Source organism: Vanessa cardui, chromosome 9 (assembly GCF_905220365.1).
Source record: "Vanessa cardui chromosome 9, ilVanCard2.1, whole genome shotgun sequence".
NCBI lineage: Eukaryota > Metazoa > Arthropoda > Insecta > Lepidoptera > Nymphalidae > Vanessa > Vanessa cardui.
Genome location: NC_061131.1, coordinates 11,452,788 through 11,474,961, shown reverse-complemented (window position 1 = coordinate 11,474,961; position 22,174 = coordinate 11,452,788). Strand labels below are relative to the sequence as shown.

Sequence of the window (22,174 nt, the reverse complement as noted above, 5' to 3'; positions counted from 1 at the left end):
ATAACTATAGTTAGTTACATTAAACTATATCGTTAAAAACGTTTACATCTCATATTTATAACTACGATATTAACTCGTAAAACCGCTTGTTCCAAATGGGATTAAAAGAAAAATTCTAGTAAATTTCCTGAACCTTAACTTATTAGTTATTACCTAGTGTCTACATAGAGCAGTAAAGATAACTAATCAACGGCTTAGCTATATTAACTGATCGGCTAAGGGTAAAGTTTATTGACAACCAATGTAAGATAAGCGGGGACTCATGAATTTATCAATAACGCCGGTCAAATGAGGCGAATCACGCAGAAGACATCTTGCTGTGTTTTGATTTGGACGTTTAATTAATTCAGTGGATAAAAATGAAGGCAATTGAGAAAAGAAATATTTCAACAAAAGTAAGTATATTTTTATTTAAATTAGAGTTTAAAAAGTTTCTTTTTTACTATTCGATTAAATAGGTAGTATTTTTTACATCAAACGACATTAGTTTATTTGATCAATGTCAAATATGTTAACGTCATTAACTTAACTTTTTTTTAAAGAAATCTGTATATCTTATATGAAAAAAAAAATCGGTTCATATTATTATTTATGTATAAAATCTAAGTGCATACTTATGACAAAATTCAGTATCTGTATAATAATTATTATCTTCTGTTACAAAATATCAATGTGGCTAGCGTAAAAATGAAATTGTGCCTGTGACATTGCAATGACCTCAGAAGTCCTTCGTGAATATCGTGACTTGCTGTCAAACTACATATACGGCTAGATATCTCTATAACAAACTTTTAATCTAATTAATTATTGTACCTGGCATCTTCTTTCACAATGGCATTTGTAAGTGAATATATTATATAAATAGTTTGTAATTTTAAGGAAAAAAATGTTTTATATGGTTTGTTGATTTAATAGGTTATATTTAAATATAATAATTAAGCCGACAAGGTATTAACACGTCAATAAAATTATATTATTGTTTTATAACATATATTGCTTGTGGCTACTATAAATAATTATTTTTTAGAAATAATTTACTCAAAAATACATTGGTGTTACGTACTAACCTTTGTTTTTAGTAATAAACGGCGTAGTTTTGCAATTATTAAATGCTCAGAAATACTTGGAACTAACAAATAGAGCATTATAAAAAATGCCTTTATAAAATACATGTTAGCAGATTGTTTTACAATAATTTACGTGGTGTTTAGAACGAGATATTTAGAATATTCAACGTCAATAATAAACTCTGTCAAAGAAACTTCATATCAAAAATAAATGCCTATGACGGCCTGTTTCATTAGTATTATTGAATAATTAGAAATTGATTTGTTCTTGTTCAACTTACTGCCGGTGCTTTCGTTGAAATCAGTAATATTTCATTTACAGTTCAGATTTCTCATGTAAAATCATTCGATCTTTTCGGAAAATACGCCAGTAAATTATTTACCAAAGATATATTTCATTATAACAAATTTATTTACGGTAGGCTTATAAAAGCACATTTGGATCGCTACTTACGACTTTTCATTAAATAAAATATAGTTTGCAGTAATAGTAAAAGAAGACACGAGAACTCCAGATAGGTACATACATTTTTAGTAAAAGTTCTATACCACTGAAAGTGAAGTTAGTGGAAATATTATTATTGGTTAACACTTTTTTTTACTGTATAAGCACCCCGTTTATCATTTATGCATTTTACTTTTATCGAAGGTCGACGGCATATGATCGGACATAGACGGAAGTGGAAAAGAAAATCCTCAATATTACCGGAAGTCTTTATGATATTCTACATCTTCAATAAAGATTCAACGATTGATTCGTATTTAAATTAAGCGGGTAAAGAAAAACTTTAAAATAAATAAATAACAACATATGATTGTACGCTCCCTGTATTGGCAACCGTGTTGGCACTTTTACAAACATTTAAAATTAGACTGGTTAAACGAGAAGATAAAATAATTAAATAATACTTATTTTGAATAGAACTTCTTTCGTTTAAATTTTACAAAGGAGGGTGATTCGGAGTATATTATTGTAAAAGCTCCCCTCGATTATTTCCCCAAATATATTTGGGTGGGTTTGGTTTGGCTACGTTACTCACCCCGCGCGACGTCGATGCGCGCGCCGACGTTCGTGATTCGATATCCAATACGCAAGTCCGCATTGTATTGCAGCCGAGAGAAGTTTTCCACACTAAAGGGCAGTTCAAGATCACGAATAACGCCGGCTTTACCATTTAATAATATTTCTGAAAAAAAATATCGTAATACTTGTGTAAATATGGTTTGGCCAACAGTCTACGATGGCAAAACTGAGGTAATAAATTTCTATTTTCGTACGATGCACAGTGTTACGTGATTATTTAGACGCTTTTTTATTTTATTTTCAATGATCTAAATGCTTAGGTACTGACCTGAATGAATCTACGCGCCTACTTAGACTCATCATCCGCTTTTTTGAGACGCTTAATTTAAATAGGTACAGCAATAAAAAGTACACAAAAAAACCAACTAGATGTATTGAAACTGTTTTAAAATTAAACCTTATTAGTTTTCATAAAATTTACTAAGTTTTAATTCAGCTTAATACTTAAAAATAAGTTATAAATAATATTGTGAAACTTATTAATAACTCACTAATGTAACACTTGAATGTGACTATTTTCCTTTGACTAGTAATGATGTCATTAAATGTATTCTAGTGCATTTTACAATATCAGACTATAGTAAATAAACATTTCATACTATGTAATATGTAATAAGTAAATTGAATGACTTATTCTACATTATGCTGCTGAGAGAAAAATACACATTTATTTTTAAAATATAAATTAGATAAAGATAATAAAATTAAACAATGTTTCTAATTAATTATATCTAATTTTGGTAAATAAATTAGGAAATGGAATTATGTCAAAACAAACAATTACATATGTAGATTATTTTAAGGATTTACATTTGAATGAGCATAATTTTACAACAGAATTTTGAACCTTTTTTATTTTTGAAATTTTGCACAAACTTGATACTGGTGAAAAATAATCTAGTACCATAAATATGGCTGCCAAATATAAACTTGTTTTAGGAAATATTTTAGAAATTGCAATTTGAAATCATATTGTATTTTTAGTTTAACTCAATGCCAAGTACATTAGCAGCTGTTATTGTATTGTAAGACCTTCACTGATAGTCATCCATGCCTACTGTTCACTTTAGCATACCATTTGGCTTCTTTGTAGATAAATTAGCTGTAATTATCTGGTTAGTTGCAAATATTATGTATACATTCATGCCATAAATAGTCCACCAATATATATATGTATAGCATATTGTCCAAGCGATACATTTCTTTAACTTTTTATTCATAGATGTAATGCTTAAAACAACAATATATAAGTTTCAGATGTTTTTCAGAAGAAACTTTTATGTTAATCTCTTTAGTACATATAATTTTGTCACAATTTTTTTCAGCTAAGTACAATTCAATTTTTATAATAAAGCATGTCACTGCAACAATTTTAGCTTGTAGTAAAAATGAATATTTAAATACAAGCAGAAAGGATTGAAATGGAGGTATAAATAGAAATTGTCATTTAACAGATGGGGTCTGCAGACAAGCCCAGTATGCAGCTGGCTGCATCAGACGCGGGCTCGCACCTACAACACATGTGCTCGCTCGACATCGATTCCAAGGCCTCGTACGTCCGTCTGTCGGGCATCATCTGTACTATTGGTATATTTATTTCTTTACGCTTATGGACTAACACACAATACTCAGCTGTTTGTTTACTATGACGACACCAGTATAAAATATGATAACACTAGGACGATAATCTAAGTCTGTTAATGCAATGTCTCCGGGTACTGAGTATATGACGATGATTTCATCCTGCCGATCTCGGTCAGTCGGCAACTATACTAGGAATAGTATGCAAATAAATCGATGGGATGGCAAATTTAATACCGACTGGACTGAGTTCAAGCTCAAGACCAATTTATCGTGTTTTCTGAGGCACATTGTTTGTTTATATTTCCTGGAATGACAATGTCAGTTACTATTTGGCGTAAAATATATAATATAAAATATTGCTTGTGTCCCTTAATAAGTAAAAATTTAAACAACCAAATATATAACTGAACATTTTCAGGACCGGCCTCCCGAGATGTCGGTATGCTGGAGAAGATGATGGAGACCGGCATGAATGTCGCGAGGATGAACTTTTCGCACGGCTCGCACGAGTACCACGCGGAGACCATCAGCAACTGCCGCCAGGCTGAGAAGAACTACAGCGCGAAGCTCAGCGCACCCTTCTCGCTGGCCATCGCGCTGGACACAAAGGGACCTGAGATCAGAACCGGTTTATTAGAAGGCGTAAGTACATAATATATATTATCATTGTGGCCTTTAATTTATAGACTATGTCCAACTTATGGCTAAAGCTACTTTACACTTGTATGATTACTAGCTGTTGTTGAACCCAGTGCCTGTAAAACAGTATTGGCCTTATTTGATGTCAGGGCAAATTATTTGATTAAAAGTAGGATATTTCTAGTGGTTCTACAGATATAGCAAATTTTAATTACCATCAAAATATTCCCATACACATATATAGCAAAAGCTTCTTCCAAAGCCAATGTATAAGGACAAAAATTAGCTAAAGTGGCTTCTTACAATAAAGTGGCCTATTTCCCTATCAACCTATAATCATATAAATTGAGTTAAACTTTTTTTTTCAATAGAGTTATATATACATTAATAAGCATTACCATTTTTGTAGTGTCTGAAGACTGAAAACATTTTATAAGAGACTTTTGTATGAACAGGGAGGTTCCGCCGAAGTGGAGTTGAAGAAAGGAGGTGTTTTAACCCTGACCACAGACCCCGCATATCAAGAAAAAGGAACCGCAGATGTGGTGTTTGTGGACTACAAGAACATTACTAATGTCGTTAAGCCTGGCAATAGAATTTTCATTGACGATGGACTTATTTCAGTCATCTGCCAGTCCTCTACTTCCGATAAATTGGTCTGCTCCATTGAAAATGGAGGTAAGCATATAAATAAACCAATCTATAATTTTTATTCTTATTAATATTTAAATAATAGCTGAATTGACATTCTGCAAAATTAAAACAAAATGAGATAATATTTGTAGTATAGTTAAAACCTAATTGACATACTCATAATTTTTTGATACCAGGTATGCTCGGATCAAGGAAGGGTGTGAACCTCCCAGGTTTACCAGTGGACCTGCCAGCTGTTTCAGAAAAAGACAAATCTGATTTACTGTTCGGTGTTGAGCAGGGAGTGAGTATACTATTACTGGTTAATAAAACACTTGCAAAAACCTTACATAAAATACAGTGTTAACTCGTTATAACGAAACTCAAGGGACTGACTCAAGAGACTTTTCGTTATATGGAGTGAACAAAATAAAACAACCAAATCCATCCAATCGAAATCGAAATACATAAAATATGCTTATAAATTATTGTTTACACATGTTGTCTGATAACAGTATTTTTTATGTATTCTATTCATATCTAGATATGTGGTGGAATCGTCTTGATTAAACAACAAAAAAAAATCTACAACTTAGCAACAATTGGTGGTGAATCCGTTTCGTACACTTGATCATCTTCTTCATCTTAATTATAAGCTAATTGTATTAGCATAGACTGTATTAGCAGCGAAAAATGCTAACGCTATGCTTCGAAGATTAGATTTAATTGGGTGAACAGGATAATAAATAGTTGCTGTCTAAAATTATGAACACATTTCTTCGTAATAGAGGATGGTTGTATCGCTATAAAGAGTGTATCAATATGTGGGTTTTAACGCAAACCAACCAAGTCGCGCTCACTTCTACTTTATAGAGAGTTTATCGGTATAAAGAGTTTACACATATATATAAATCTCATTCAATAATGGGCCTAGACATTTATCTGGTATACCATATTGATATCTTGTTGTCTACCATCATAGTTATCTGAATCATATCTTTATCTAGGAATACACTCATAAGACTTATTAGCATTATGTACTTGTTTGCTCGGTAAAGTGTAAGAGAGATTATACATACATTTTTTTAATTACAGCACATCCATATTACAATCAATATTTTAATAATGAACAGTAAGTTGATATTTATAATAAGAATTTTTAACAATAATTCAATGTATACAATGTACATCAAGATGCATTACTTTAAAAACCATGGCATATGATGTCAGATGTGTGGAATAAGAATAATAAAAAAAAGTTTCAAGATAAAGCACACTTAAATTAAAAGTAGAGACAAATTAAAGCTCATTTATTACCAATAATTATACATGTATATTTCTAACTCTTTATATTTATAATCATTGGCATCATTATAAAGATAATGCCAGGACAGACATGAAGCTTTACAATTTTATGTTATGTCATAATAGTTTACTGACAATGTAATCATAATTTACGTTTTGTTCTATAATGTCATGATATGGTAATATGATATTATGGAACCAATTGCCTGTAAACATCCCTTTGCTCCTATAGGGCCTTTTAACACTATAAGGAATGTTTGGTATTCAATACACCATACTGCTAGAATGTTGAGGGATACACATGTGGCATAATTTGGTTAAAATTAGAAACATCAGGTCTCCTGACGATGTTTCCTTTATAAACAGATTTAGCACACGAAAATTCAGTAATGCTTGCCTCGGATCAAACCCGCAAACATCAATTAAGAGACATGCTTAAAAATGATGCGCGATTATGATATAACCCGGTAATCATTAGGTTATATCATATTCACGCGAGACACAATCACGATAGAAATATATAAGCACACTACAATCACGTGATCTCATCACGTGCACATCATTATCTAATGTTACCTATTATTTACTCTAACAAACCTAATTAATTACTTATATACTATAATGTTTAGAAAAATATATTTTTTTAATTTTCTTCGAAGTAACACAACAATGTACATTATGTAGGTATGCTATATTAACAATATATGTATATATTCATTTCTTTTCACATATAATTTAATAAGAACGTAAGAAATTATTATAAAATCAATAAATTATGTAATAGTGTGTAATAAACTTTATATGTGCATAAATAGTGTTTAGTGTTATCAAATGTACTTTATAGCTATTATCAATAATTTGCAATTGTAATATTGCTAGGAAGTGTAACACTGACCTTGCACACATGTTCTATATACATACATAATGTAGATAAATAATTGTGTGATTTTTTTTTAAATTTAAAAATAGTCTTTGATTACTATATATTTGCAATTATTTTACCAAAATAAAACTATTAATAACGTAAAATATGTAATAAAGATATAGCTATATTGTTTTACGCTACAATTTAATATCAAAATCAAAATAAACTTTATTCAAGTAGGCTTTTATAAGCACTTTTGAATCGTCATTTTACAATTAAGTGAAGCTACCACCGGTGCGGAAAGTAGATTCTACCGAAAAGTATCGGCAAGAAACTCAGTAGTTACTCTTTTTTAACATTCATATATATAGTACATATTATTGACTAAAATTACATGCATAGCATTAAAAGTTTTTTATTTTATTTTTTATTTTTATTTTATTATTTATTTATTTATTTAAGGACCACTAGTAGCTTCTACAGGTTTTAATGACAAATGTAAAACAACTATGCGAAAACAGCCAACATGTGAAGCTTTTTAAAGTAGCCACAACAATTTACAATATCTGTTTCAAAAATAAATTAACACACAATTACAACAACATGAGTAGAAGGATTAAGAAAAAATAATGTCAAAATTGATAAAAATTAAAGAGCATAAAAAATAAACAAACACTTAATAAAATTAAAATAAAAAAAAAAAACACAAATAATTTGAATTGATATAGGCACAAACTAAAATTAAATAATTCATTAAATTCATGCAAAGTTTACGTTACAAAAATCACTAAAAATATAATAATTAATACAAAGTTACAACCTTCAAACCAAAACTATTCAGTAATGCATGTCTCTTCCTCCTTAGGTGGACATGATCTTTGCTTCGTTCATCCGCAACGGCGCCGCCCTGCAAGAAATCCGCGCCATCCTCGGGGAGAAAGGCAAGAACATCAAAATCATCTCAAAGATCGAGAATCACCAGGGCATGGTCAACCTCGACGAAATTATTGCCGTGAGTTATTTTAATATTGCGATATAGACACAGTCAATGATATTCTAATAAACAGATATGTTATATCCATACTAAACAACAGAAAAAAGTGTGCCGCACCGGGGACCGTTTATTTTACATTTCGTTACAAGTAAAAAGCATAGCTTGATAAAAACATTAAGTAAAAGGGATAATTAGATGTTTTAATTTCGCAAAAAGTTTTACTACGTAATTATAATGTATTATAACGTATTACTATGTAAAACTACTGAAGGCAAACGTCCCAATTAGGACGTTTTCTAGTCTTCACTTTTTGCGTGTTAATAACATATCTGTTTACTAGAACATCACTGGACACAGTTAGTTAATTTTAAATTTTTAAGCACCATCAAAAATAATAACCTTTAATTTAATAAAAGTTATATACAGTATCTTTACGAATTTTATATTTAACTATACAAGGAGTGGTCTGTATAGAACTTGACTCACTAAAAGTTGAACTGTCAGTTGGTAGTAGTATAATATATCAGCCAATTTACACCAGAAACGAATGAATTAAAGACCTAAATCATCCTTGAGAATTACTCTGTCTGTTGGTGAAAACAGTATGAAAAGTAATTTTCTTTTCTTTATTGTATTCAGAGAGACATGATAGAGGGACTTTCTTTTATAATGTGGCGAACGCGACACTTACCAGATCCCTACAACCTATATAACTTATATAAATAAAATATTATACATATAATCATATAATATCTTATATATTTTTCATACATTAAATAATAAAGGTAACATAAATACAAATATTACTATAACATATGTACATATAACTATACTATATATGTATACTATAATACTTATATACTTATATAAATTACATAATAAATACATATTATATATACATGTTATACACAGTATAAATATCTACACTTTAAAAATCATATAAATAATTAAAATATAATATAATAATTTATGTAATGTCGGAAGGCAGTCGCCGCGCGATCGTGTAATAGAAATGTCTTTTCTAAATAAATTACCGTTACTTTGAACAAAGAAACGTATGCGCATCGGTTCGGCCGCCTTCCGTCAAGCAGTCGAATCCTAGATCTCGTACTGAACGCACGTCGCTTATCGCTTAAATTTTGCTACACGATTTTGCACCTTAAGTCTTTGTATTAAGTCATACTTCCTTCTTTCATCTAAACTTACCTTCATATTTCTTTCTTCTCATTTCTATTCTGTGCTGTGCCTGCCTATCTTCGTGTTTATTATTTCTACGAGAAATAAATTAGTAGTGGAAGAAACTTTGTTTTAATCAAACCTCATCTACAACATCATACACTACTCCGCTACATTGGTGACCCCGCTGAAAACAAAGAAGCTGAAAACGAAGAGGATTAATTAACCAACTCAAGTAAGGAACACTAGATTATTTGGTGGAATAAAATGGAACCACAAAATGAAGGTAACTCGAACTTAAATGCCGAGTCACGACGACCATTTACACCTCACGACACGACCGACATATTTCGAGTCGGAGTGCGACCACCACCGTTCTGGGCAGAAGAACCTGCAGTTTGGTTTTCACAACTGGAAGGCAATTTTGTGTTGTCGAGAATCACTGACGACGATACAAAATTTTATTACGTTACTTCGACATTAGAACACCGTTACGCAGCAGAAGTGAAGGATATAATTATTTCACCACCAAAGACAGGGAAGTACGAACGACTTAAAACTGAATTAATCAAGCGTCTGTCAGCCTCGCGCGAGAAAGAGGTAAAACAATTACTTGTTCACGAAGAGTTAGGAGATCGGAGACCATCTCAGTTTCTCCGACACCTGCAAAGATTAGCAGGTCCATCAGTTCCAGACGATTTTATTAAAACTATTTGGATAAGTCGTCTGCCTACTGCTCTTCAACCAATTATTGTGGCTCAGAAAACTTATGACCTTCAAGCTTTGGCTGACTTAGCCGACAGCTTACATGAATTGGTACCGTGCACACCTCAAGTCGCTTCAACATCTGCTCCCCAGTCAACCATTGATTCAATGGCGAAACAAATAGATGAGCTCACAAAGCAAGTAAAAGCTCTGTCTGCTCGCAGTCACAGACCAAGATCGAGATCAAGAAGACGACGTAGCCCGACAGTACAAATGAGATCACAGTCCAACTACAGAAAATTTCCATTATGTTGGTATCACAATAAACACGGAAAGAATGCCAATAAATGTGTGAAGCCATGCGATTTTAAGTCGGAAAACTACCAAGGCAATCGGTAATGGCGACATCCGATAGCCATAACGTATCTGGTCGCCTTTTCGTAACGGATCGAAAATCGAAGATGCAGTTTCTCGTTGATACAGGTAGCGATCTCTGCGTCTTCCCTCGCACAGCACTACGTGAAAGAAGATCTCCGACCAATTACCAACTCTATGCCGCGAATGGGACTTCTATTTCAACATATGGTTTTGCTCACCTCGAGCTGAATCTTGGCCTGCGTCGAGACTACACATGGCGATTTATAGTGGCAGATGTCACTAAGGCTATAATTGGCGTCGACTTCTTGTCATATTATGGTCTTATAGTCGACTGCCGTAACCAGCGTCTCATCGATAGCACCACAACCCTGACGACTTCAGCAGAATCAGTATCATCATCCAGCACGATTTCTTCAGTGAAGACATTGCTCGGTGATTCAAACTACCATATACTGCTACGTCAATTTCCGGAGATCACACGTCCTGCAGGAAACGAGAAGGTTGTTAACCATAACACGGTCCATCATATCAGGACTACACCTGGACCTCCAGTATCTTGCTCGCCACGTCGCTTGGCTCCAGATAAATTGCTCATAGCCAAGGAAGAGTTCGCAGCTATGATTAAAAATGGAACAGCTCGACCATCAGAGAGTCCATGGGCATCACCTTTGCATCTAGCCCCGAAGAAGGAAAGTGGATGGCGTCCATGCGGTGATTATCGGATGCTTAATGCAAGAACAATTCCTGACCGCTATCCGATTCGGAATATTCACGATTTCACGCATAACATATCGGGTTGTCGTGTTTTCTCCAAAATCGACCTCGTGAAAGCATTTAACCAGATTCCAGTATTTTCTGAGGACATTGCAAAGACGGCCATCACAACACCGTTTGGTCTTTATGAGTTCCCATATATGACCTTTGGACTCAGAAACGCCGGCCAGACCTTCCAGCGTTTTGTTGACGAAATGACCAGAGGCTTAGACTTTGTCTACGCATACCTAGACGATTTCCTCATATTTTCCCCTGATGAAGAAACACATCAACATCACTTACGAAGTCTGTTTCATAAGCTTCGGGAGTATGGGATGGTAATAAATGCGTCTAAATGCGTCTTTGGAGTTTCTGAAGTGTCTTTCTTGGGATATACCGTTTCATCAAATGGCATCAAACCATTGGAATCCAAAGTCGAGGCAATTAAAGAATTTCCTGTGCCTAAGACTGTGAGAGAATTAAGAAGATTCTTAGGCATGCTGAATTTTTACCGCAAATTCATCCCAGGTGCCGCGGAAATTCAAGCACCTCTACACTCTCTTCTCACTGATAAGGTCAAAGGCTCACATCCAGTAGACATCACGGGTGAAGTTTTTAAGGCATTCGAAGAATGCAAAAACAGTCTATGCAGCGCAACACTCTTAGCTCATCCAGACTTGAATGCAAAGATCGCGCTCGTAACTGATGCTTCAGACAAAGCAATAGGAGCTGCTATACACCAATACAAAAATGATGCTTGGCAACCTCTCGGTTTCTTTTCACGGAAACTAAGTCCTTCGCAAAGTAAATACTCTCCGTACGACAGGGAGCTACTTGCGATATACGAGGGAATCCGTTACTTCCGATACATGCTAGAAGCAAGGCATTTTACCGTTTTCACGGATCACAGACCTTTATGTTACGCCTTTACAACAAGAAAGGATAAATGCTCACCACGACAATTTCGCCACCTCGACTATATCGGACAATTTACTACTGATATACGGCATATATCTGGAAAGGACAATGTCGTGGCAGATACATTATCGAGGATTGAAGAACTGACAAAGCCAATAGACTTGACAGAGCTAGCACAGTCACAAGCTGACGATCTTGAGCTGAAACGACTGATAGAAGGAGAATCGTCTCTCAATCTACGTAAGACAATCATTCCTGGAACGCAAATACAGCTGTACTGCGATGACAAAAATCAGACTCTAAGACCCTTTGTCACATCACCGTTTCGCTACAGAGTATTCCAAAGCTTACATTCACTCAGCCATCCTGGCGCCAATGCCACTGCTAAACTTGTAGCTCAGCGTTTCGTATGGCCCGGCGTACGGAAAGATTGCCGTGAATGGACAAAGAAATGTCAAGCCTGTCAGCGAGCGAAGACTACTCGGAACGTTTCAACCAGTCCTGGGAATTTTCAACTTCCACGTGCCAGATTTACCACCGTCCATATCGATCTAATAGGACCACTGCCAATCTCAAACGGCTACAAATACTGTCTTACAGCCGTAGATAGATTCACGAGATGGCCAGAAGCTATTCCTATTATGGACATAACAGCAGAGACAGTAGCTAAGGCCTTGATATCCGGCTGGATAGCACGCTTTGGATGCCCTACCGCTATAATCACTGACAGAGGACGACAATTTGAATCTGCCCTTTTCAAGCACCTCTCTGAAATGGTTGGTTTTGAACACAAGAAAACTACTGCTTATCACCCTGCATGTAATGGCATGGTTGAGAGATTTCACCGCCAATTAAAAGCCGCCATTGTTTGTCATGAAAACTCACATTGGACAGAATCACTTCCATTGGTGTTGCTTGGAATCCGAAATGCAATTAAAGAAGATATTCAAGCATCTTCGGCAGAAATGGTATATGGCGAGACGCTTAGATTACCTGGAGAACTTTTTCAACCATCCACGAATAAGTCTGATGACATAACCGATTTTATGGCACGACTTCGGATTATTGCGAAGAACCTTCAACCGCAACCAGCTTCCAGGCACTGTAAGAAATCTATCTTCATATTCAAAGATCTTGCAACGACTAGTCATGTGTACCTCAGAGAAGATGCTAACAGAGGAGCACTCCAACTGGCTTATACTGGCCCACATGAAGTACTGGCGAGGAACGAAAAAGTCTTCAAAATACTTGTCCGAGGAAAACCTACCTCTGTAACAATAGAAAGACTGAAGCCTGCATACATGCTTACCGACGACGACGATCCAAGGGATATACCTCTTCCTCCTGCTACTCCACCTGAAATAAAAAATCACGATGATAAAATTAAAGATAAGGAAAATAATAACAAAAGGACACGATCGGGCAGAACAGTACACATACCTGATTATTATCGCCCGTAGGACGGTCTCTGGAGGGGAGTGGTGTGGCGAACGCGACACTTACCAGATCCCTACAACCTATATAACTTATATAAATAAAATATTATACATATAATCATATAATATCTTATATATTTTTCATACATTAAATAATAAAGGTAACATAAATACAAATATTACTATAACATATGTACATATAACTATACTATATATGTATACTATAATACTTATATACTTATATAAATTACATAATAAATACATATTATATATACATGTTATACACAGTATAAATATCTACACTTTAAAAATCATATAAATAATTAAAATATAATATAATAATTTATGTAATGTCGGAAGGCAGTCGCCGCGCGATCGTGTAATAGAAATGTCTTTTCTAAATAAATTACCGTTACTTTGAACAAAGAAACGTATGCGCATCGGTTCGGCCGCCTTCCGTCAAGCAGTCGAATCCTAGATCTCGTACTGAACGCACGTCGCTTATCGCTTAAATTTTGCTACACGATTTTGCACCTTAAGTCTTTGTATTAAGTCATACTTCCTTCTTTCATCTAAACTTACCTTCATATTTCTTTCTTCTCATTTCTATTCTGTGCTGTGCCTGCCTATCTTCGTGTTTATTATTTCTACGAGAAATAAATTAGTAGTGGAAGAAACTTTGTTTTAATCAAACCTCATCTACAACATCATACACTACTCCGCTACAATAACATTTAATGATAAAATTGGTATCTTTTAAAGAGTACTATCATGTTCAAAGTGCTTCAACTTCAAACAAACTACTTCAATCTAGTTGAAACTGGTTTGCGCTTCTCCTTACATAACCCAGTCATTAAAGTTCGTTACTGAACTACGGATGAAGTCAATTTGCTAAACAAACAGATCATGTTTTGCTCATTGATGTTGATTCCTGGAATCAATTCCAAACTGAGATTGTTTCGGAATATAATTACAATCGATAATAATATTCATCATATACTGAAGTCATTATTTTTATTAAATTAATATGTCGTTACCTTATATATTAGGCAGATATTATGCACAAATATATTATCTGATATCTTGTTTTGAGTTAAACAAATAAAAAATAATAATTAGCTAATATACAACTGTGTAACTTGTAATCTGTGCCTATTTTAAAGATATATCACTCTGACAAGGAGAACTAATTAATTTATAGCAAGTTAGTAATAAGTCTAATACAAGAACATGTTCTACTATTTTCCTGGCAGCTGGACAAACCTTTTGTTAATTTGCCATGTGCCACATTTTATTAGAGGGTAGTGTCAGGACTTTGATTTAAAGCTTTATTCATTATACACTTTTAATATCAGTTTGTAAAATAAACCAGTATAATATTAGTAGAAAAAAAAAAAAAATTTTTTATTTTCAGGCATCCGATGGTATCATGGTTGCGCGTGGTGACTTAGGTATCGAGATTCCACCAGAAAAAGTGTTCCTTGCACAAAAGACGATGATCGCTCGCTGTAACAAGGTAAATGATTTATTAAAAACACTAATTTTTGTTTGATTGGTTTCCAAAGCTTTCAGTAACAAAGACCATTTAGTTTAGTTTTTTTATACAATTTTCAAATGTTATTAGTTACCCCTCTTCTTCACTCTACGGTTCAGGCACATCCTTTGAAGGGTGTGATAGTTTATAAAGGAAGATTTTTTTTTTTATGGTATAGGTTGGCGGACGAGCATAGGGGCCACCTGATGGTAAGTGGTCACCATCACCCATAGACTGACGCCGTAAGGAATATTAACTATTCCTTACATCGTCAATGTGCTACCAATCTTGGGAACTAAGATGTTATGTCCCTTGTGCCTGTAGTTACACTGGCTCACTCACACTTCAGACCGGAACACAACAATACTAAATACTGTTATTTGGCGGTAGAATAACTGATGAGTGGGTGGTACCTACCCAGACGGGCTTGCACGAAGCCCTACCACCAAGTAGATCCAAACATAGTATGCATAAGATGATCCCTGTCCCCAGGTCGGCAAGCCGGTCATCTGCGCGACTCAGATGTTGGAGTCGATGGTGAAGAAGCCGCGACCCACGCGCGCCGAGACGTCTGACGTCGCCAACGCCATCCTGGACGGCGCCGACTGCGTGATGCTGTCCGGCGAGACGGCCAAGGGCGACTACCCGCTCGAGTGCGTGCTCACCATGGCCAACATCTGCAAGGAGGCCGAGGCTGCCATCTGGCACAAGCAGCTCTTCAACGACCTGGTCCAACAGGTACGGACACCATACAAACTGCTATTACTGAACGATACTGGCAATAGGCTATTTGACTGGTTTTTAAAGTCCATTTTATATTATTTAGTAGAGGTTAAGGAACCCAGTAAAAGTTGTGTTTTTTATTTCTAGTACATATTTGCCGAAAAATATCATATTAAAAATTCCATATCTAAATAACGCGCGAAAACGCTACTTGGACAATATGGCGCTGCAATGGGGTCGGTGACGTCACTTTCGTGTATTTTAATCTGTGGTACATATGCTAGAAAAGCTAGGTTTACAGCAAAGTGACTTCATCATAAGCCCGGCCAATCAGGAGCGTTTTGTGTCACGTGACGAACGTTTGAAAAAATGCATTTTTATTTATTGATTTTTGAATACAAATTAAGTATTATTTTCAAGTTTCGTTAGTAAATAACCATTTTTAAACTCATAATATTACACTGATTACAATAATTCACAATTTATTTTTCGCAATGTCAAATAGCCTATTCTATTATAAATTAATTGTTTTCTCTTAATTTTATATCAAAGACCATATTAATCTACATCATCGAAGTGCACTATGTGATACCGCTTTGATGTTGAAAACATACCATTTGAGAATTAGATTTAATATAAAACCCGTCGTTACCAGGTTAAGGCTCCGATCGAGCCGGCTCATTCAGTCGCCATCGCAGCCGTGGAAGCGTCAACCAAGTGCATGGCGTCCGCCATCGTCGTCATCACGACTAGCGGGCGCTCCGCCCACCTGCTCAGCAAGTACCGGCCGCGCTGCCCCATCATCGCCGTCACGCGCCAGCCGCAGACCGCCCGACAGGCGCATCTCTACCGCGGAGTACTGCCCATCGTCTACAACGGTATAACCTTCACCTCGCATTATATCATTTCAATATTAGTATTTAAAAAGTAAAAAGTAAAGTAAAGTAATAGCCTGTACATTTCCCACTGCTGAGATAAGGCCTCCTCTTCCATTAAGGAGAGGGTTTGGAACATATTCCACCACGCTGTTCCAATGCGGGTTGGTGGAATGCACATGTGGCAGAATTTCTATGAAATTCGTCACATGCAGGTTTCCTCACGATGTTTTCCTTCACCGCTGAGCACGAGATGAATTATAAAGACAAATTAAGCACATGAAACAGCGGTGCTTGCCTGGGTTTGAACCCGCAATCATCGGTTAAGATGCACGCGCTCTAACCACTGGGCCATCTCGACTCCACCAACTTCCACATTTAGAACTATCAAATTAAATGAGATGGTTGAAAAAAATTGTTACTTTTTATTTTTTGCAATACAAGAAAGTTATATATGTCGGAGACGGTCATGAATTCCTTAGCGTAACGAAGCGCGGCACGAATCCCGTCCCGTTACGTCACGACGCGACTAACTCAGAGACGACTCACTTACGATTCCGCTCTCGTGAAGACCAGTACCTCCATCCTATGACAGTTGTCATTCGCTTCGTTGACAAGTGTGATACAGTGTGATACTGAATAAGTGTATTAAGTACTTTAAACGTGTTCCTGTATTCGCGGTTTCCTCTTTGCTCGATCACCCTAGTAATACGCCCCTATGATGCCTGACGATCGTACTGATGTCGCTGTCGATCCGACATATATGTAATTATAAAACATTGGAAAGTAATATTTAACGACCTCCATGGTCGAGTGGTGTGTACACCGGTTTTCATGGGTACGCCACTCTGAGGTCCCGGGTTCGATTCCCGGCCGAGTCGATGTAGATTACCATTAGTTTTCTAGTTGTCTTGGGTCTGGGTGTTTGTGGTACCGTCGTTACTTCTGATTTCCATAACACAAGTGCTTCAGCTACTTACATTGGGATCAGAGTAATGTATGTGATGTTGTCTCATATTTTTTATTTATTTGTAATGTATGTATCAGAGGGTACCGCGAGTGACTGGCTGAAAGACGTCGACAACCGCGTACAGTACGGACTGAAGTTCGGTCGCGCGCGCGGCTTCGTCAACACCGGAGACAACGTCGTGGTCGTCACCGGCTGGAAGCAGGGATCCGGCTTCACCAACACTATGCGCATCATGTGAGTTGACAATTAAATTGCCTTCCTGAACAAGACTTTAATTCCTCATTTCTCTTATTTTGATTATAGTTTGATATTCATTTGCTCTCACGTCCCAATTACTCGTCCGATCATCACCTATGTTCCTTTGGGTACCTAATACTTGCCAAAACACGCGGGTAGAAACTCTCACTTTAATCAATTTTTGAAATGTATTGATCAGTCAGTTGATTACAATTATGCTCTTATTTTATGAAAAATGAATGTTTTATTGACGATTTCAATTGACATTTTCTATTTGTATGTCAAAATAAAGAAAAACTGAAGAGATATATAATAGAGAAACACTATGATATAGTAATTTTTATTAAATACAATGTATATTTTTTTATAGCCAAGCTGAATAAGGAGAACCAGCTGAAATGAAATATTCCTAACAAGTATTAGTGGAAAGTGCAGTGATGTAATTGTTATGAGATTGTATCGTCTAACACTGTCGGTGATATATGTATAAAAGTGTATCAGCTGTTAATGATTCTCAAAATTCTACACATAGTACTAGGATTATTGTTGTATTTATTTATGCTCTAACATAGATAACAAAATGTATTGAAAGTAAATAAATTATTAAATAATATTTTATTTATATGTTTTATTTTATTTGTACTTCATTTGCGTTACAATAAACTAAAGTTGGGTTGTATAAAATTATGACACCTTATCCTCAAATAAAGAAAATCGTCAAGAGGTGTTATAGCCTTTATTGTATATCATTCCCTCGTTTGCTGGCTACTACTGGCTAGCTTTTAAAGCCGCAAATATTCAAAACCCCTAAAAACTTAGTGGGTTGAGTTAGGACTTTTGTTAACAAAGTCCCAGAGTCTGAAAATTGGTAGCGTGGACACTCCGGTGCATGAAAACTACGTAGTCTACACTTTAAGCCAGACAGTGATTGTGCACTACATGTGGTTTATCTCTTTTGATAATGGTTACCGAAGTCGAAATCACTCAGGAGGACACTATCATAATTAAAATATTTTTGCATCGCTTACGAACATGTCATTATTTTCCGGCACAGCGAGGCCGTGACGTCCTCTAATTATTTTTCCAATTTATTGAATAGTTTTAGAAAACAAATTTGGTGTCTAACAAATTAAATTCTTATGACAAATATAGTATGTATTATAAAATATAAAAGATATACAATCTGAAATAATAAAGCAGTAACGGATTGAAAGATTTTTACGACGAAAAATCGTTGTTATTTTCAAAGTATGAGAATTAAGTTTTACAAGTTTCAGATACGGTTACGGATACGAGTTTATTTCAGATTATCCGATTGTTTTGGTTAGATGCAGTACGAATATTAGATGATTAAGAAACTAAAAAAGAAAATTAAGAGTTACTAACTTTATTTTTTGATTATTAATTGATACTAGTTGTAATCACAGGAAAAAATACATTTAGTCTACGTATAAAGCTATTTAAAATATATCGGAATCGGTTTATTTTAGATTTTGATTTAAAATATATTTCGGTTACAGACCTCTGTAACATCTCTGGTAAAAACGATATAGGTAAGTATAACGTAGGTAACATTTTTTAATAAACAACACGGATATAAATGAATCGTTGGACGGTTACTGGTTAGTTCGCTCATGTCCAGTCGGAGTAGGAAAAAGTTAGTCACCTTAAGAACTATTTTTGTGTGCTCAGTATGAGCGATAATCTGCTTTACCGATCGAGAATGACATACTGCGTCTCAATGATTTGATGTTTAGATTCGAAAGGTACTAAGAGTTTAAGACTTGATAAAGGAATGATTTTGAAAACTGACGAAGGTTTTCTTACTCTGACCGTTTAAGCTATCTTTGTTTCGATTCTTTGCGTTTTACATAATTTACCCACACAAGTTTTAGTAAATCTCTGTTTTATTTGATACAATGATAGAAAAAATGTTCAGTAATTAAATGAATAGAAGGTGGGTCTAAAGTGCTTACATGACTTACACTGCCCAAATTATAAGAGATAATTACTTGTACTTTCAAATGAATATACTTATCGACATAGGCGTAGCAAAGGACATTGGCTTCGCCCAAAAAAATAACTTTAGTCAGGGCCGTCGTAAGCGGGTGTGCAAAGCGTGCACAGCACGCGGGCGGCACGCCCAGGGGGCGGCAAATTGAGCAATACATCACGTACCTAATTCAAGTCATTATTATAATTCCCACAAATCCTTAAGTAGAATAAATTATTCAAAACATGGAAAATTATCGCACTGAGTAAATTTAAAAGTCCGTCGTCTGTTATCCTATGAAAAACAGTACTGTCGAAGTTAGGAGAATCCTCTTTAAGCTTCCTTATCAATTGGTAGATTAGGTATCCGCTACTTGTAGGGTGTTGTCGTAGGGCGGCTTGAAGGGTGTCGCGCCGTAGGTAAATTGGTGATCGCTCGAAATAGCAGAGCTACGGGCACCGTCAAACCGGGCGCGGAGGGCATACGTTCGCTTTCGCAGGCGCAACGCGCTCAACGCAAACTTAAGAGGTACGGCTGTGGGCCGCACATCGCCACTTGAAAAAGGAGTTAGAAAAGGCGTTAAGTAAACAGAGAGCAAATTGGTGGTTTGCGAGGGAAGCTCCGGACACACGGCGCTCCTGTTACGGAATAACTACCGCCAGATCTCCTGCGACCTGGGATCCTCCTGCGATCGGGGAGCTATTTCCGGGAAACAGGGCGGAAAACCATCGATGTCCTAAAACACCCTGAAGACCCGGACAATGGAGGCGGTGATCCAAGGGAACGTAGTCCTAACGGTATCACCGGACGTGGCGAATGACGTCAATAGTCTTCCTTTCTTTTTTTTTTAATTTAATTTACGACATCCACGGGCTCCTAGCTGCCCATGCCTTTTTATATTTTACATTTATACACTTTGGCGTTTTATATTTTATATTTTTACTTAACATCAGCAGATATTCGCTGGACTTCAAGCTCGCCGTCGTGCTTTCGAGACCATAGGAGATGCACTTCGGTTTCACGAGTTGCCTTTCTATCTCAGAAGACCGTTGGGGCATACCTCCAGGATCAGGTGATTCTTTGGGAGGGGGCGATGGACGACTTGTCCGGCGTCTGAAGTTGGTTTTGGCTCTTGTGGGCACCGACCCTGCCCGGGATGGGTGTATTGTTCTACGCAGACGACGCCCTCATCACGGTGACGGGGCGAACCTTTCAGATGGCGGCCCTAAGGTCGGAGTGTCGCTCACGGTGGATCGAATCGAGATGCTGGTCTTGATGTTTTCTCTAAATAAAACGCAGGCCTTAGGAGGGTCGCCGATCTTGCTGAGATCTCCTCGAGGAGCGTCTACCGCCCTCCAAGGGACGGTAAACAGGGCGCAGACACATATGAGGGATCAAGGCCTCATCCTAGAATGTAGATGGAGCTTCGGGCAACATTTTGTCCAAATCAGCTTAAAGCTCATCAATGTTAACGTAGGAGGACCTTAAACACCTTGCCTGCGTTCACTCTATGGCATTGTATTTTTTGGGCAGCGTTCTACCTAGCTGAATTCTTCTATTCACCTCGTCCTCAAGGTTGTTTCTACCTAATAGCAAAGTCTGCCTAGGGTAGACATATTTTTGAACAACTTCGAAGACGGTACCGTGTATCGCAATCGGTTTCGGTAGAACATGTTCATTGAACATGACGTTTGTTTTATCCAAGTTCATCCGTAAGCCGATGCGCACAGAAGAATCAGCCAGTTTGCTCAGCATCTGTCGTAGATCCAGCAGCGTTTCTGCCATAATGATGATGTCGTCTGCAAATCTCAAGTGAGAGATGTATTCGGCATTGATGTAGATGCCACGTCCTTTTCAGTTCACCGTCTTGAACATATCCTCCATTGCATTGGTTAACAATTTGGGGGAAATAACGTCCCCTTGTCTCACTCCTCGATGCAATGGTATGGGATTTGTTTGCTGATTCTGTACTTGGACGAAAAATTCACCTATTTGGTTGGACTCCCTTAATGCTCGTAACAAGGCTCTTATTTTACGGGACCGTTATCGCCATAAGTGTCCCGGAGTTAAGGTTTTCTGTACCCTGAGAACTCCCTAGGAAGTGGAACCCCGTAGAGGTGAGCCTACCGTCAGGACGTCACGGTATTATGAACAAACGATCTCGTGACATCCTCCAAAAAGACAGAGCGGGTGGCTAACGTTGGTTTTTAGCAGGTATACACCCCGCCCCCCACCTCATGTGGAGGAATAGTGGTATGCGTTTTTGCAGCAAAAAAAAGGGCGGCATAATAGGTATTGCACGCGG

At 36.4% G+C, this 22,174-nt stretch overlaps 1 protein-coding gene across 3 annotated transcripts; it reads left to right on the top strand.

The window, feature by feature from the left end:
• The first annotated feature begins 244 nt into the window (after positions 1-244).
• Positions 245-18,494, top strand: LOC124532268 (pyruvate kinase-like). Of its 3 annotated transcripts, none has more exons than XM_047107064.1 (11): positions 245-395; positions 3,606-3,738; positions 4,154-4,377; positions 4,830-5,052; positions 5,205-5,311; positions 8,043-8,189; positions 14,952-15,053; positions 15,564-15,809; positions 16,450-16,672; positions 17,717-17,873; positions 18,247-18,494. In XM_047107064.1, exons 1-11 carry the CDS (start codon positions 360-362, stop codon positions 18,257-18,259), a joined length of 1,611 nt encoding a protein of 536 aa, XP_046963020.1. In that variant the 5' UTR covers positions 245-359; the 3' UTR covers positions 18,260-18,494. The 3 variants fall into 3 exon arrangements, with proteins under 3 accessions (XP_046963020.1, XP_046963021.1, XP_046963019.1); XM_047107065.1 differs by lacking the exon at positions 245-395 and adding an exon at positions 689-840; XM_047107063.1 differs by lacking the exon at positions 245-395 and adding an exon at positions 2,168-2,322.
• The last annotated feature ends 3,680 nt before the right edge of the window (positions 18,495-22,174 follow it).